Source organism: Perognathus longimembris, chromosome 23, assembly GCF_023159225.1.
Source record: "Perognathus longimembris pacificus isolate PPM17 chromosome 23, ASM2315922v1, whole genome shotgun sequence".
Classification (NCBI taxonomy): domain Eukaryota; kingdom Metazoa; phylum Chordata; class Mammalia; order Rodentia; family Heteromyidae; genus Perognathus; species Perognathus longimembris.
This window is the reverse complement of record NC_063183.1, coordinates 22246730-22259457: the sequence shown is the minus strand read 5'-3', so window position 1 is coordinate 22259457 and position 12728 is coordinate 22246730. Positions and strand designations below refer to the sequence as shown.

The 12728-nt window shown below is 36.9% G+C and overlaps 1 protein-coding gene across 3 annotated transcripts in view; it reads right to left on the bottom strand.

The window, feature by feature from the left end:
- The window catches only part of Ice2 (interactor of little elongation complex ELL subunit 2), a 34978-nt gene that overhangs the window by 5495 nt on the left and 16755 nt on the right, over nucleotides 1-12728 (bottom strand). For 2 of the 3 annotated variants that reach the window (XM_048332967.1, XM_048332968.1), the window contains exons 9-13: nucleotides 11086-12085; nucleotides 10383-10558; nucleotides 5495-5624; nucleotides 2668-2752; nucleotides 925-975 (exon numbers count right to left, since the gene is read on the bottom strand). In XM_048332967.1, coding sequence (XP_048188924.1) covers nucleotides 925-975; nucleotides 2668-2752; nucleotides 5495-5624; nucleotides 10383-10558; nucleotides 11086-12085 — 1442 coding nt within the window. The remainder of the gene's footprint in view (nucleotides 1-924; nucleotides 976-2667; nucleotides 2753-5494; nucleotides 5625-10382; nucleotides 10559-11085; nucleotides 12086-12728) is intronic. The other variant, XM_048332969.1, reaches the window with a different exon arrangement.

Genomic DNA, 12728 nt, shown 5'->3' with positions numbered 1-12728 from the left:
GAAAAAGCTATATTTTCATTAACATTCTAATGCCCAAAGTAATAGGTGTTGATAAAGGATGTCTAGAGAATTAGTCTGATCCTCTGGGGAGTTCTCTTTTATTCCCTCTCAGTAACTTTCTTATGAAAAGATGAATAATTATTGGGTAGAAGGAACAACATGTCACATCAATATTTTTATCAATGAAAACTATCTTTGGAGGATGTAAACTTCAAAGTCAGCCTGGGCCACCGTGGGTTTCTGGGTAGCCCGAACTACATAGTGTCTCAAAAATGAGGAAATTTGTATTGTTTTCAGTCAGTAAGTTAGTGGTAGCTTGTTACACTGGCAAGAAAATAGCAATATGAAAACTTTTTAGGAAAATATATGTGCAACCTCATTATAGCTAAATACTGGCCTGATCTCTCTCTCTCTCTCTTTGTTTTTTGCTTTTTTTTTTTTTTTTTTTGGTTATTGAGCTTGAACTTGGGGCCTGGGAGCTGTCCCTGAGCTATTTAGCTCAAGCTAGCATCCTACCATCTTAAGCCATAGTGCCACTTCCGGTTTTCTGGTGATTAACTGGAGATAAGAGTCTCGTGGACTTTCCTGCCTGGGCTGGCTTTGAACAGTGATCTTCAGATCTCAGCCTCCTGAGTAGCCAGGATTCAATAAGTGTGAGCCACCAGCATCCCGCTCTGTCCTAATATTTTTCTTTTCCTTTTTTTTTTCCAGAGCTGAGGACCGAACTCAGGGCCTTGCACTTGCCAGACCAGTGCTATTCCACTGAGCTAAATCCCCACCCTCTGTCCTAATATTTTTCAACTGACAAAATTATTCTTGCATTCTGGCTTTTAACCTATCTATCCCTAACAGCACATTTTCAAAGTTTCTAAGAATTTCATCTAAGAAAACCTGAACCAATGCAAAATGGCCAAACACACTTACCTACTTAATTTCTTTAGAATGTGTTGGAGGATGTTAAATAAGCTTGAAATCCTGTTAGATAGAAGAAATTCATGTAAAACCAAGACATAAGATTTCTTAAAAATGACAGTTTCTCAGGAGAAAAACTTCTCAAAGGCAAAAGAAGATAGCAGATGAAATAATGTAAAGCAAAGACTGCCAAACTACCTTACAGTAGGATGAAATCATATTTGCTCATTTTCTTTTTGCTATTTATTCATAATCATAAAGTATTAGGTTGTATAAGAGCAGTTGTCAAGATACCACTTTTTAAATTTTCTTAAAATAAGGGCTGCTGGTGCTTTACCACTTGAGCCACACCAACACTTCCAGCTATTTTCTGGCTAACTGAAAAGAAGTCTCTCAGGTTTGTTTCCCTGGGGTGGCTTCAAATGTAACTCTCAGATCTCAGTCTCCTGAGTAGCTAGGATCACAGGCATGGACCATCAGCACCTGGTAGTATTTCACTGTTTGAAAAATGATTTTCATTGGGAGAAATGAGGTAAGAAATGAGTGGGATATGGAGAAGCTTCTCTAGAAAATTTACACATGTAAAGTTATTGCCCAAGAGATTCTTAAAGACTAATTCTTAAATGGGATGTATTTGAGTATAAGCAGAGAATTATTAACCTAGGTCAACCCTTAAAACTAGAACTATGCAGCTAATGTAAGTAGGTTAGGACAATTTCTTACTATAAGTGGTGAGTTAAACAGATTACCTACTAAGATCCTCTGTCTCTAGCTCAGCCATGTGCTCTCTGGGGTTCCCATTTCCTTATAAGTAAATGGCAAGAACACCACTACCAGCCTTCCATGGTACGTTGTGAGATGCAAATGAGACAACATTCTTAAATTATTTTCCCTGGCATTTAGGCATCTTAAAGATTGCTGATCATAAGCCAGGCATGGTGGGAAACACCTGTAATCCCAACACTTGAGGAGTATTAGGCCAACATGGGTACGCGCGCACACACACACAGAGTATGAATACACATATAGTGTATATATATATATATATATATATACACACACACATACATATATATGCATATAAATTATATACATATGTGCAGACTTTTGAGGCATAACATTAACTTCAAACTACAAATTGGGGATAAGTAGCAAAACTAGAAATGTGAAGCAACTTGCCCAAAGTTCCAAGTCTAGCAAGGCTAGGCTACAGACCTGGCATTCAAACTCCTCTGCCAGGAGATACATAGACATATCACACACACACACAAACACACACACACACACACAAACAAAAGTAAAACAGAGTTCTGAGTACAACAGATTGATTCTCTTGGTTCTGATATAGTGTAATAGTAAGAGGGGTGAATGTTTACAGTTAAGTGGTCTAATTGGTACAGAGTCCTGAGAGCTGAGAACAGGTGACTGTCCCCTCCCTCTCCACCCCTCCCCTTTCCCAGAGAGGGCAAAAATGTTTGTTTCCATTCACTTCACCATGGTACCCCTATGTGGCTCTAGCCTCCTTACTTTGTCTGAAGGAGACAGACTGTCAATTAGTCACATTCATAATTAATAACTGGAAATGGAGACCATATAAAAGTATCACAAGCTGGATCAGGGGAAGCCTTAATATATAAAATGATCCAAAGCCTTGAAAATAACTATTTGAACATAACCGGTATTTAGAGCTAAAGGAGAATTGGTGATCATACTAACGAGTTTTTCCAAATCCCACCACAAAATAATCTTTCTTACTTGAGTGCTGAAAGTTTTTCCTTTAATTCTTCCGAGGTAATTTCTTCTAGCAGGAAAAGCTTTGAAGTAAATGCATCAATGTGCCCTAAAATAAAATAGGAAAGTTGAAAAACCCTAAGCAGCTGCATTTAAAAAACAAAAACCCCAACAAGTTACTGAATGTCTTTAAAGATGTTTTTTACAAAAATTTAATAACTGTCAGACTTTTACATTCTAAAAGAGATACGTTTTTATTAAATCTAAAGGTAACTCTATATTTTAAAATGACAAAATCCATATTATACAAGAAATACATGTTCATTCTAAAATATTTGCTGAATATAGGAAGTTCCACATATGTCCAAGCATCCAAAATAATCTCTAAGCCTTCAGTTTAGGAATTATAACTGTTCAATATTGATGGTCCCAATTCCTATTAAGGTTGCATTGTTATGGAGTTTTCAAAGGAAATAAGTACTTACCAAAACAAGCTAAAATCTAAACCTAGGGACTAGGCATGCTCAACATATTTCTTAGACACATGTGGCTTTTAAGATAAAATTAGATAGCAATTACTATTGTTAATATAAGTACACCATAAGATTTCCCACGCATAATGAAGTCTGCTCAAAGTCTTACCTAAGCAGGTGAGCATTCCAAAAGGTGAGAATTCCAAAAAACAAAACAGCACATTCTCAAAATGACACTTCTGTTTTTAAAAGTAATGTCATTTAGCTATTTATGTTAAAGAAAACAGGTTGAGACAGAACACTGAGGTGTTGTAATATTGTAATATACTAAGGAAGAGTTTCATGACAGATATTCAGAGTCAGAAAGTACAAAGTCAAGCTGGTTGCCGGAGGCTCACGCCTGCAATCCTAGCTCCCTCCAGGCTGAGATCTGAGGCTTCTGGTTTGAAGCCAGCCTGGGCAGAATAGCCCATGAGACTCCTATCTCCAGTTACTAGCAAAAACCCAGAAGTGAAGATGTGATTCAAGTGACTGAGCTGCAGCCTTGAGTGGAAAAAAAAAAAAAGTGAGAGCACAAAGTACTAGGTTCAAGTCCCATTACAAGCACAAAAAAAGAAAAAAAAAAGACATTACATAGCCAAGTCAACAAGAGAACTATGCTATTACTGTACAATGGTTAAAAACATCAGTTAACATAAGAGGAAAATAATACCAGCTTGGATTTATTTTTAAACCCCTATTATTTTGTTGTCAAAGTAAATTACCTGAAAAGTTGATATAAATCACTGAGACAACAAAAAAAATTGCATGTAATTTAATACCTCACACTTTAATTTCATTTGCTCTATGCTCAAAAGAATTTAATGAGAAACATTTTTACCAGATGTCTTCCTTCTAAGACAACAAACCCATTTGTTCCTACCTACTTGTTATTTCTAATGCCAAGGCTTAGTTTCATCTCTGCATTTCTAATACTCATTATATGGAGACATTTCTAATAAAGACACATTTTCATGATTTAATAACCATAAAAGAGGACATTCAGTGCAGTAATATATACTTAGATGTTTACTAAATAAGCCTTTGAGGAGACTAACAAACAGCTCCTACCTTTTTAGCGAAACTCAATGACGAAAGTATGCATTAAAGTATCAATCAAATTAGGTGTGTCAAAAACGACTCCTGAAGGAAAACCCACTCTCTACAACAGAGCTTTCTGACCTGTGGTCCTCAAGTGAGTTCTATGTATGGCAGAAATGCTTATTTATCTCCTCAGCCCTGGGGGCAGCTGAGGAAAGTTAGGAATGGCAAAAGCTGTCTGGTCTCTGCCCTTTCCTTTAGTGTCAGCAACCTCTTGAATATCACAGTGTGCTGTATAAGTATCTTAAAAGATGTACCAAAGCTGAAGGGGACTGCTTAGTATAGCACAAAGAAAGCCTTCATGTACATCTATTCATTTATACATACATACAAGTGGTGGTTATTTTGTATATACTGCAGGTCCATAAAAATGAGCATATAGGTGGACCCCATGCATACAGTGTAATAAGCAAGAGGAAAAGGATTGCACTTCCTTTAAATGTTTTGTCGAAATATTATAAATTCTCCATCAATTATAAATATACAGAGAAAATGAAAATGGTAAGATATTATTTCCTATACTTCAATTCAGAGCAATTCAACTCAAAGAACAGAATCAAATCTTTTCTTCCTTTTTTTTCTGGTACTGTGGGCCTTAGTGCTGTCCCTTAGCTCTTCTGCTCAAAGCTGATACTCTACTACTTGAGCCACAACCACTTCCAGCTTTTTGGTGGTTAGCTGAACATGACTCTCAAGAACTTTCCTGCCCCAGTGGCTTTGAACCATGATCTTAGATCTCAGCCTCCTAAGTAGCTAGGATTACAAGTGTGAACTACCGGTGCCTGGCTTTATGTTTAGCTTTCAAAAACAAACAAACAAAAGTTGAGAGCTGGACATTGGTGGCTCATGTCTATAATCCTAGCTATTCAGGAGCTTGGGATCTGAGGATCTTGGTTCAAAGCTAGCCCTGGCTGGAAAGTCCAGGAGACTCTTACCTCCAATTAGCTACCAGAAAAGTAGAAGTGGCACTGTGGCTCAAAGTGGTAGAGCCAGTAGCCTTGAGCAAAAAGAGCTTGGGGACAGTGCCCAGGCCCTGAGTTCAATCCCCATGACTGACAAAGTTGAAAACGAAATGTGTAGTATCACTGACTCCACTTGCTATTTTGTGTAGAAATGGGGTTTAACACAATTAGAAAAAGGATAACAAAGAAGTTCAGCATGGAAATAGTTTCAATTAAATTTCAACATAGCTATTCACAAGAGAATTAAAAAGGAGAACAATGACTTGTATAACATACCGACATAAAAGGAGCAGTTGGAATGCAATAAACTCTCAGTCCATAAACGACAAAGTTCACTTTCAGTTAGAGCTTCAACTCCATAACAACCTTGATATTCTAGTTTTGGCAGTACATACACTGGAAATTGCTGTAATGCAAGACAACACGTTTTCAAGCACCATTTATTGACACTGGCCTACGTAAATCTTGGCCTGTTTCAAAACTCTTAGACAATCACCTTTCATCCTTACAATCTGGAAAAGGGCACAGGCAGAAGAGGGAATAGTGTGATGGAGAGAAGAATCTTTGGTAGACTCAGGAAAAGGTGAGTCGAGAAGATGCCTAAACACCACTCACACCTGTGGCACATATCAGTGTGGTTGGTTAATTTCTGTCAGAGGAAGTGGCTGATGGCAGAATCCTTGTAACTCAGCCTGTCTTACAAAGCTTCAACGGTAGATACTGGAAAGCAATGCCAGTATATACTAAGAATTCTCAAAAGTATAGTAAAGAAAGGATTTTCCTTGGTCCTTTTAGGCCTTAGTCAGACTGCCCAGGTATAAATATTCTGAGTAGCTTGTTTTCATGCCATGAATGGATGAGAACACCCACCACCATGTGCGGATATCATTATCTTCATTAAGATAAAAGGCTTGATTCTAGATAACAGGCATCAGACAAATTATCCATGAATAGTTTATTGGCCAGGACACTAAACATTACTTAATCTAAAGGAAGATATATACAAAAATGTGTATTTGTGAAATAATATGGTACTGATAGTCACTTGCTCATGTTGCCTTATGTCAACATTCTTTTTTCTTTTCACTTTTTTTGTGGGTGAGTGACTGGACCTAGGGTTTTATGCATGCTATGCAAGTACTCTACCACTGAGCACACCCCAGACTCTAAATTCTATTCTTAACAGGACTCTATTTCTAGTCACAGAAAAAAACACACAATTTAAAGAAATTACTCAAAGTCATATGCTAGCACTTTTAAAAGGACACCCAAATACTGTAGGTAACCACAAACAGCAGATGAACGATTTGAAAATACTTCTTCAATGTTTCTGAATTCCTGATTGTCAAGAAGGTGATATAACTTAGACTTGGTACAATGCTGAAAACAACTCAAATCATGTGAAATTTCTATTATTAGCATATGAAAAGTATAGCTCCTAGGATTATCTTTGAGTGTTGTCATTTTAATGTCAATATGAATGTAAAAACACTAATTAAGATGTACAATCTTGGGCAGTGCCCAAAGTTTTACATTTTTAACAAGCTGTTATTACAGGGACTATACTTGAACAGGAAGATCCCTAAAGTGTCTTCTCAAAAAATAAAAACCACATTATGCTTAGGAATATTATTAAAATCAATTTTTTGTAACTGATTACAAATGGTCATCTGCATGTGATTTTGTCTCATATCACTTTAGAATAAACAAAAGCTAGAGATAGAGAACTGAAGACTCAGAGGGTTAAGAAATTTGCATAAGGACATACCTGATTTATAGCTGAGTTATCCTTTCTGGGTGGATAGGGTTGGGATAGTTGGTAGGAAAAGAATGATAAAGGGGGGACATTGACAAGATGCAAACAATGTACTGATAAATTGATATGCTGGATTGAAACCCCTTTGTAAAACTACTTACAGATAATTTTTTTATTCCCTTTTGGACCATGAATGGATAAAAGAGCAAGAGTATCCATACATTTTTAAAGTTTAAAATATATTCTAAAATACATATATTGCGTACATGCACAAGTATATATAGATACATATATGTACATGTGTGTAATTTCTAAAAAGCACACTATGTGCATGCTTGGAAGGATTTTCTTTGATAATACTACCCTTATCTATAAAACTAAGTCCTAAATCTGGTTTTAATTTCTGTATGTCTTCTACTGCCATCTCCAGGAAGCCATGAGAAAAGCCTGAATATTTTATCTTTCCTTAGCACTTGAAGTTTTTTCTCATATAAAAATTAAATTTACACTTTCCTTTTCCACTTGATAGGGGCTCCTGTTTGCACTCTCTTTGCTTCTCTCAGCTAACCTCTCATATAACCTCTTACACCTTTACCTAATTCTGAAATAAGGATTTTATAGCTAGCAGCTTCTAATGAGTCCCACCAAGCACCTTCTATCCTTCCTACAAATAATATTTAGCACCCTCAAGAACCTTTATTCTGGTCCTAGAATATTAATGTAAGTTTTAAATAAAACTGGGTCAACACTTTTAAAAAACATAGGGTATGTGGTAAACAGGGACAGGCTGACTAGAGATGAGACCTAATCATCCAAAGTTATCTGGATTTCATAATTACACAGAGAACTTGTAAATCTCAGCTTGACGTGTGGTCCAAGGAGCCTCTCCATTTCGTTCCATCATTTGATAGTGCATTCTGTTTTAAGGTCTCAGAAATGTAGCTCTCAGTCATTGAGTAGAGATTTGATGAGGAAGCATAATGATCCGGACAATTAAAATCTTTACTTCAGTAATACAGATTGAAGAGTCAAGGGGAAACAAAGGGGACATGGAAGTCCTTGACCCTCAGAGGTTAAAATAAATTCTAAGTATCTTAAAGCTTTATGTAAAAAGCTAGTGTTTAGATAGGGAACATGAGTAAGGTTGCATTTCTTCTACTTACTTAAACAGTAGCACTTAAATTTTTTAAGCTTAAAAAAATTGTCAGACTAGTTGTCAACCTCCCTCAAGTTGCATCCCTTAACAATACTTCTAAAGAGCAACTCTCAATTTTTATTCAGAACCTATTTGTTTGGTATAAAGCATTTGAGAGGATAGATGAATGGAATGTGATTCCAAAAGGCAAGCATTCTACCCCAGACCGTAAAGTATCACAAACAATGACAGATGCAACATAGGAAGCATTCACTGAAAAATTTACTGTACAAGACTTCTATTTAGATATGCCCTGGGCTCAACTGTTTATAGACATATTTTGGTGAAGAATAGATGTTCTCTTATAAAATCGTATCTTAATATTTACTAACTTCACTTTAGTCAAGTGAATACAATGTCCTCACCAAGCTGTCTTCGTCAAGAATTAAATCAGTATCCAAAATTTCCATAGTGCATTCTTACTTAAGACTGATCATTGACAATATCTAAATGCTATAGGTTAATAGGAAAATATAAGTGATATGGAATCACAGGTGGGAAGTTAAAGAAACAAGACCAGTCTCCAAATAATTGAGAGAGAAAGCAAATAAAAATAAAACATCGAAAATGCAATCTAAGGTTATGACTCCTAAATTAACCCCAGTTAACCACAGATGTGGTAGGAAAATTAGTAGACACACTACAGTCTTTTAATTCAGAGGACATTAACATTTATCTAGGAGGAGACTGACCAAACCTACAGTGCTTTGTACTCTGGTTCCTGCATAAATAGCACTCCATAGGGGCTGCAGACACAGCTCGGTGGTAGACTGCTTGCCTAGCACAAGTGTGGTCTTGCGATCCTTCCTCAACAGCAAGGGAAAAGAAAAACAAAAAAAAGTTTCACCCAAAACTATGTGATTTCTAAACTTACAAGTTGGAACCAGTGATGAAAGTTAAACGTGGAGGATTAAGAATGTAATAATTTAGGAAATTCACTCATTATTTTCCTTAACAAAGGATTCAAACATTATTGAGCCAAAGTTCCATCAAATCACTGCATTCAAACAGACAAACTATCTACCTCATAAGCGGAGGGTTTATAGTAGCCAGGTTTTACAGAAGCACTGTCACTACTGTTGTTAGTAGTGTATGGCATTTGTTTTCCCAGTTTGATTGACTGATTGCCAATCCTGGGGCTTGAACTCAGAGCTTGGGCACTGTCCCTAGCTTCCTTGTGTTCAAGGTTAGTGCTCTACCACTTGAGCCACAGTGCCACTTTGGATGTTTTCTGAGTAGTTTATTGGAGAAAAGGTATTAAGGACTTTCCTGCCCTGGCTGGCTCATAACTGTAATCCTCAGATCTCAGCTTCCTGAGTAGCTAGGATGACAGGTGTGAGCCACTGATGCCCAGTTTTCCTGTTAAATCGGGAAATATTCTCCCAAGATCCATGCTGCAACATCACAATTCCCAACTCATGTACTTGATTCTCTGTCCCAAAACACACCTTTGTTCTAAATTGGTCAAGGATGAATCCTATTGGGTGGTGGGTTAGACAGCAACACACAAAACTTAAAAAAAAAACCCAAAAAGGTTTGCTATAACAAACGCATATGACAAAAATATTCTCTTGGGGGAAAAAAATAAGAATAAGGCACTTCAATTCTTACACAATTACAACACTCAGAAGCTTCTTTATTTGCCATAATTTGGCAATGATACACAAAAAAATGCAAAGTAGGATGACAAATAGAAATTTTTTAAAGAAACAGTTACTCAGATTGTAGCAATAAAAAAAAACACCTGAGGAAAATGTCTATATTAAACTCCATCCAAAACAATAGGGTTAAAAAAAGAAAGGCTTGTACTACAGTTCTCTAACCATTGTGGAATCACTTCAGGTGAGTGTGTAATCTCATCCTTCAACACTTGTGCTTATATAACCACTCAAGAAAATCCCCAACATAGAGAGACAAAAAGGTTCACTGTCAGAATGGGAATCTGAATTCATGGAGAAACAGAAATATGTCTATGTTGGTCAAATCTATGTCAGCGCAGTTTTCCATAAACTTTATACAGCCTGTGCAAAGTTATTACTACATATATAACTGCTGTTCTCTTATTAAAATTGATCTCAGTATTTTAATTAAAAAATTCAGCCTTGAACACCCTAAGAGTGATCAACAAATTAAAATTATACCTCATAATTATGACATATGAAATATTTATTATCTACTTATAGTACCATACAACTCCCCCAGTAACAACTTACTCTTCTGATTTTCTTCTTTTTTTTAGAGCGTGGTCTTGTCTCTATCTTCTGGATACTGCAACGCACAAGTAACAACAGGTCTTGCAGACTAAATAGCTTATAAACAAAATTTCCTTCTTTAGGAGGTAAATATTCCGACGTATCTTCAACATAGTCCTGAAGTTCATATGGCAATCCTTTAAAAACATTTCTCATTATTACTTTAAAATATAGTAGTCTTCCATCATAATCCAGGACAAAACACTCAGCTATTTTCTAAAACCTTTGTCAACTTTGCACTGCCATTCTCAGCTTAAACCAGCTTTCCCTTTTTGCTTACCTTCAGGAACTGTAGGCAAAATATAAAGAGAAAATATGTCCAACACAGAACATAAATAAATTTTGGACCAGTCAATGTTTTATGACTACTTTCTATGGACTTCCCCTTCACCAGCTTGCCATACACCTTACCTATAGCTTACTGGCCACTGTACATGTTGACTCAACAGTTTACAAAACCTATACTCTTTTTTGGCTACCTTTAGAGAGGGGACATTGTGGAACCTGAAATACTGATTGACAGATTGAAAAATGAAACATCAATGAGTAGGTAAAAATAACCAAACAGGTTCTAACACAGAAAGTGTGAGAGAGTGATAAAGAATAACAGCCAAGGAAAAAGAAGAGATAAGACAGCTTCAGTTCTTTGCAAAGATTTACTTACGTCCTTTTGGCTTCTGGAATGCAGAAGGCCATCCAGACTTTGGCCAACCAGAGGCATCTGAAGGAGCAGAGGATTGCTCAGACACAAGTGATTGTTTTGAGTCATCTGTGTTCATTAAGTTCGACTCTGGCACTTTTCTGGAAATTGGCTTTAAGAGTTCATCTTGCATTTTTAAAATTTCTCCCACCGGATCAAATTTTTTATATACTCTTTTGATAGGTTTTTTTAAAACACAGGAGTCTTCAGGATTAGAAGTTGTGTGGTTTCCTACAGAAGCCTGTCCTGGGGAAGAATTTGGATTTACTGGTCCAGAACTTAAAGTAGAACCCAAAACAGCTGTCTTTCCATCATGATCACCTTTACTCTCGGTATCAATCACTAGGCAGTCCTCATCCGTATCGCTACTGCAAGGAACTGCTTTCTCCGCACTAGCTACTTCTGATGTAGTAGTCTTGTCTTTTGAATTGCCTGTGCTATCTAGAACATTTAGTCTTTTATCATTGGCACACAGCATTTCTGTGGCCATACCATTTTCAGATGAGTTTTCAGTTTCTCTAGAACTTTCTAACTGTAAGTTGTCAGATATTTCCATGAGCTTATCTGGCATCAAAGCCTTGTCAGAACTGGGCACCTGTTTATCACATGGTATAAGGCTTTGATTGTCTTTATGTTTGCCCTCTTCAGGGCCACTTTCCATACCAGTTACCAGTTGTTTCTCCTTCTTCAATTGCTCCATTAGCATCTGAGCCAGGCTCCTAGAACTAGTAGCAATGTCTGGTGTTGCTAGAGCCATAGGCGGAGGTGCTGGAGGTGCTGCTTTGGCAGCCACAGGAGTATCTGTCATGATGGATTCCGAGGAAGTACTGGCAGGATTTGGTGACTTTGGTGGTTTTGTGGTGGTTACTCCAAAGGTTTCAAGTTCTGTGACATCTTCATCAAAATTCAGATCCAAATTCTCATGAGTCTCAATTTTTCGGCACTCGTTAACTTCACTGGATGTCTTGGAAGAAAATATATTGGCAAATCATTAGTAAAAAATTCAAGCCACAGCTCACCTATCTCTTAATGTTCCTATTTATTTCTCATAGTTTTTTTTAATAGACAAAAATGTCTAATGGCTCTAAAAGATTGTTGCTTCAGATGACCATAAACTGTGTGCCATTATTTAAGTTCATTTTCCCTTTGATATGTCCAGGAACACAAGACAAATTTACCAAGTTGTACTAGCCTAGGAAAGAGTACACTGTGAACTACCACACTCCAAGAGGAATTTCCACTTGTCACAAAATAGATAGGACCACCAAGAAGAAGAGACATAGGAATATCAAGGGACAAACAGGTAGGCAGTGGACACTACTTCCGCCCACTCTTACACATTGGGAGACATTGGCACTTAGCTGATATGGGGCCAAGTCTCTTACTGCTGTGAGGAAATGTCGGTTGGTGACATTCTTCCCGCATGTACTCAGGGAAAACAGCTCTGAGTTATACAAGACTGGAAAGAACTGGACAGAAAGTGTTTTATTATATTCTAAAACATGAAGTCATTGAAGTTAAGAGTTTCTCATATACTGTTTTGGTAACGGAAGAACTACGTACTGCTTGAATTTATTCATATATACATATATATATTCCCTTTTCCA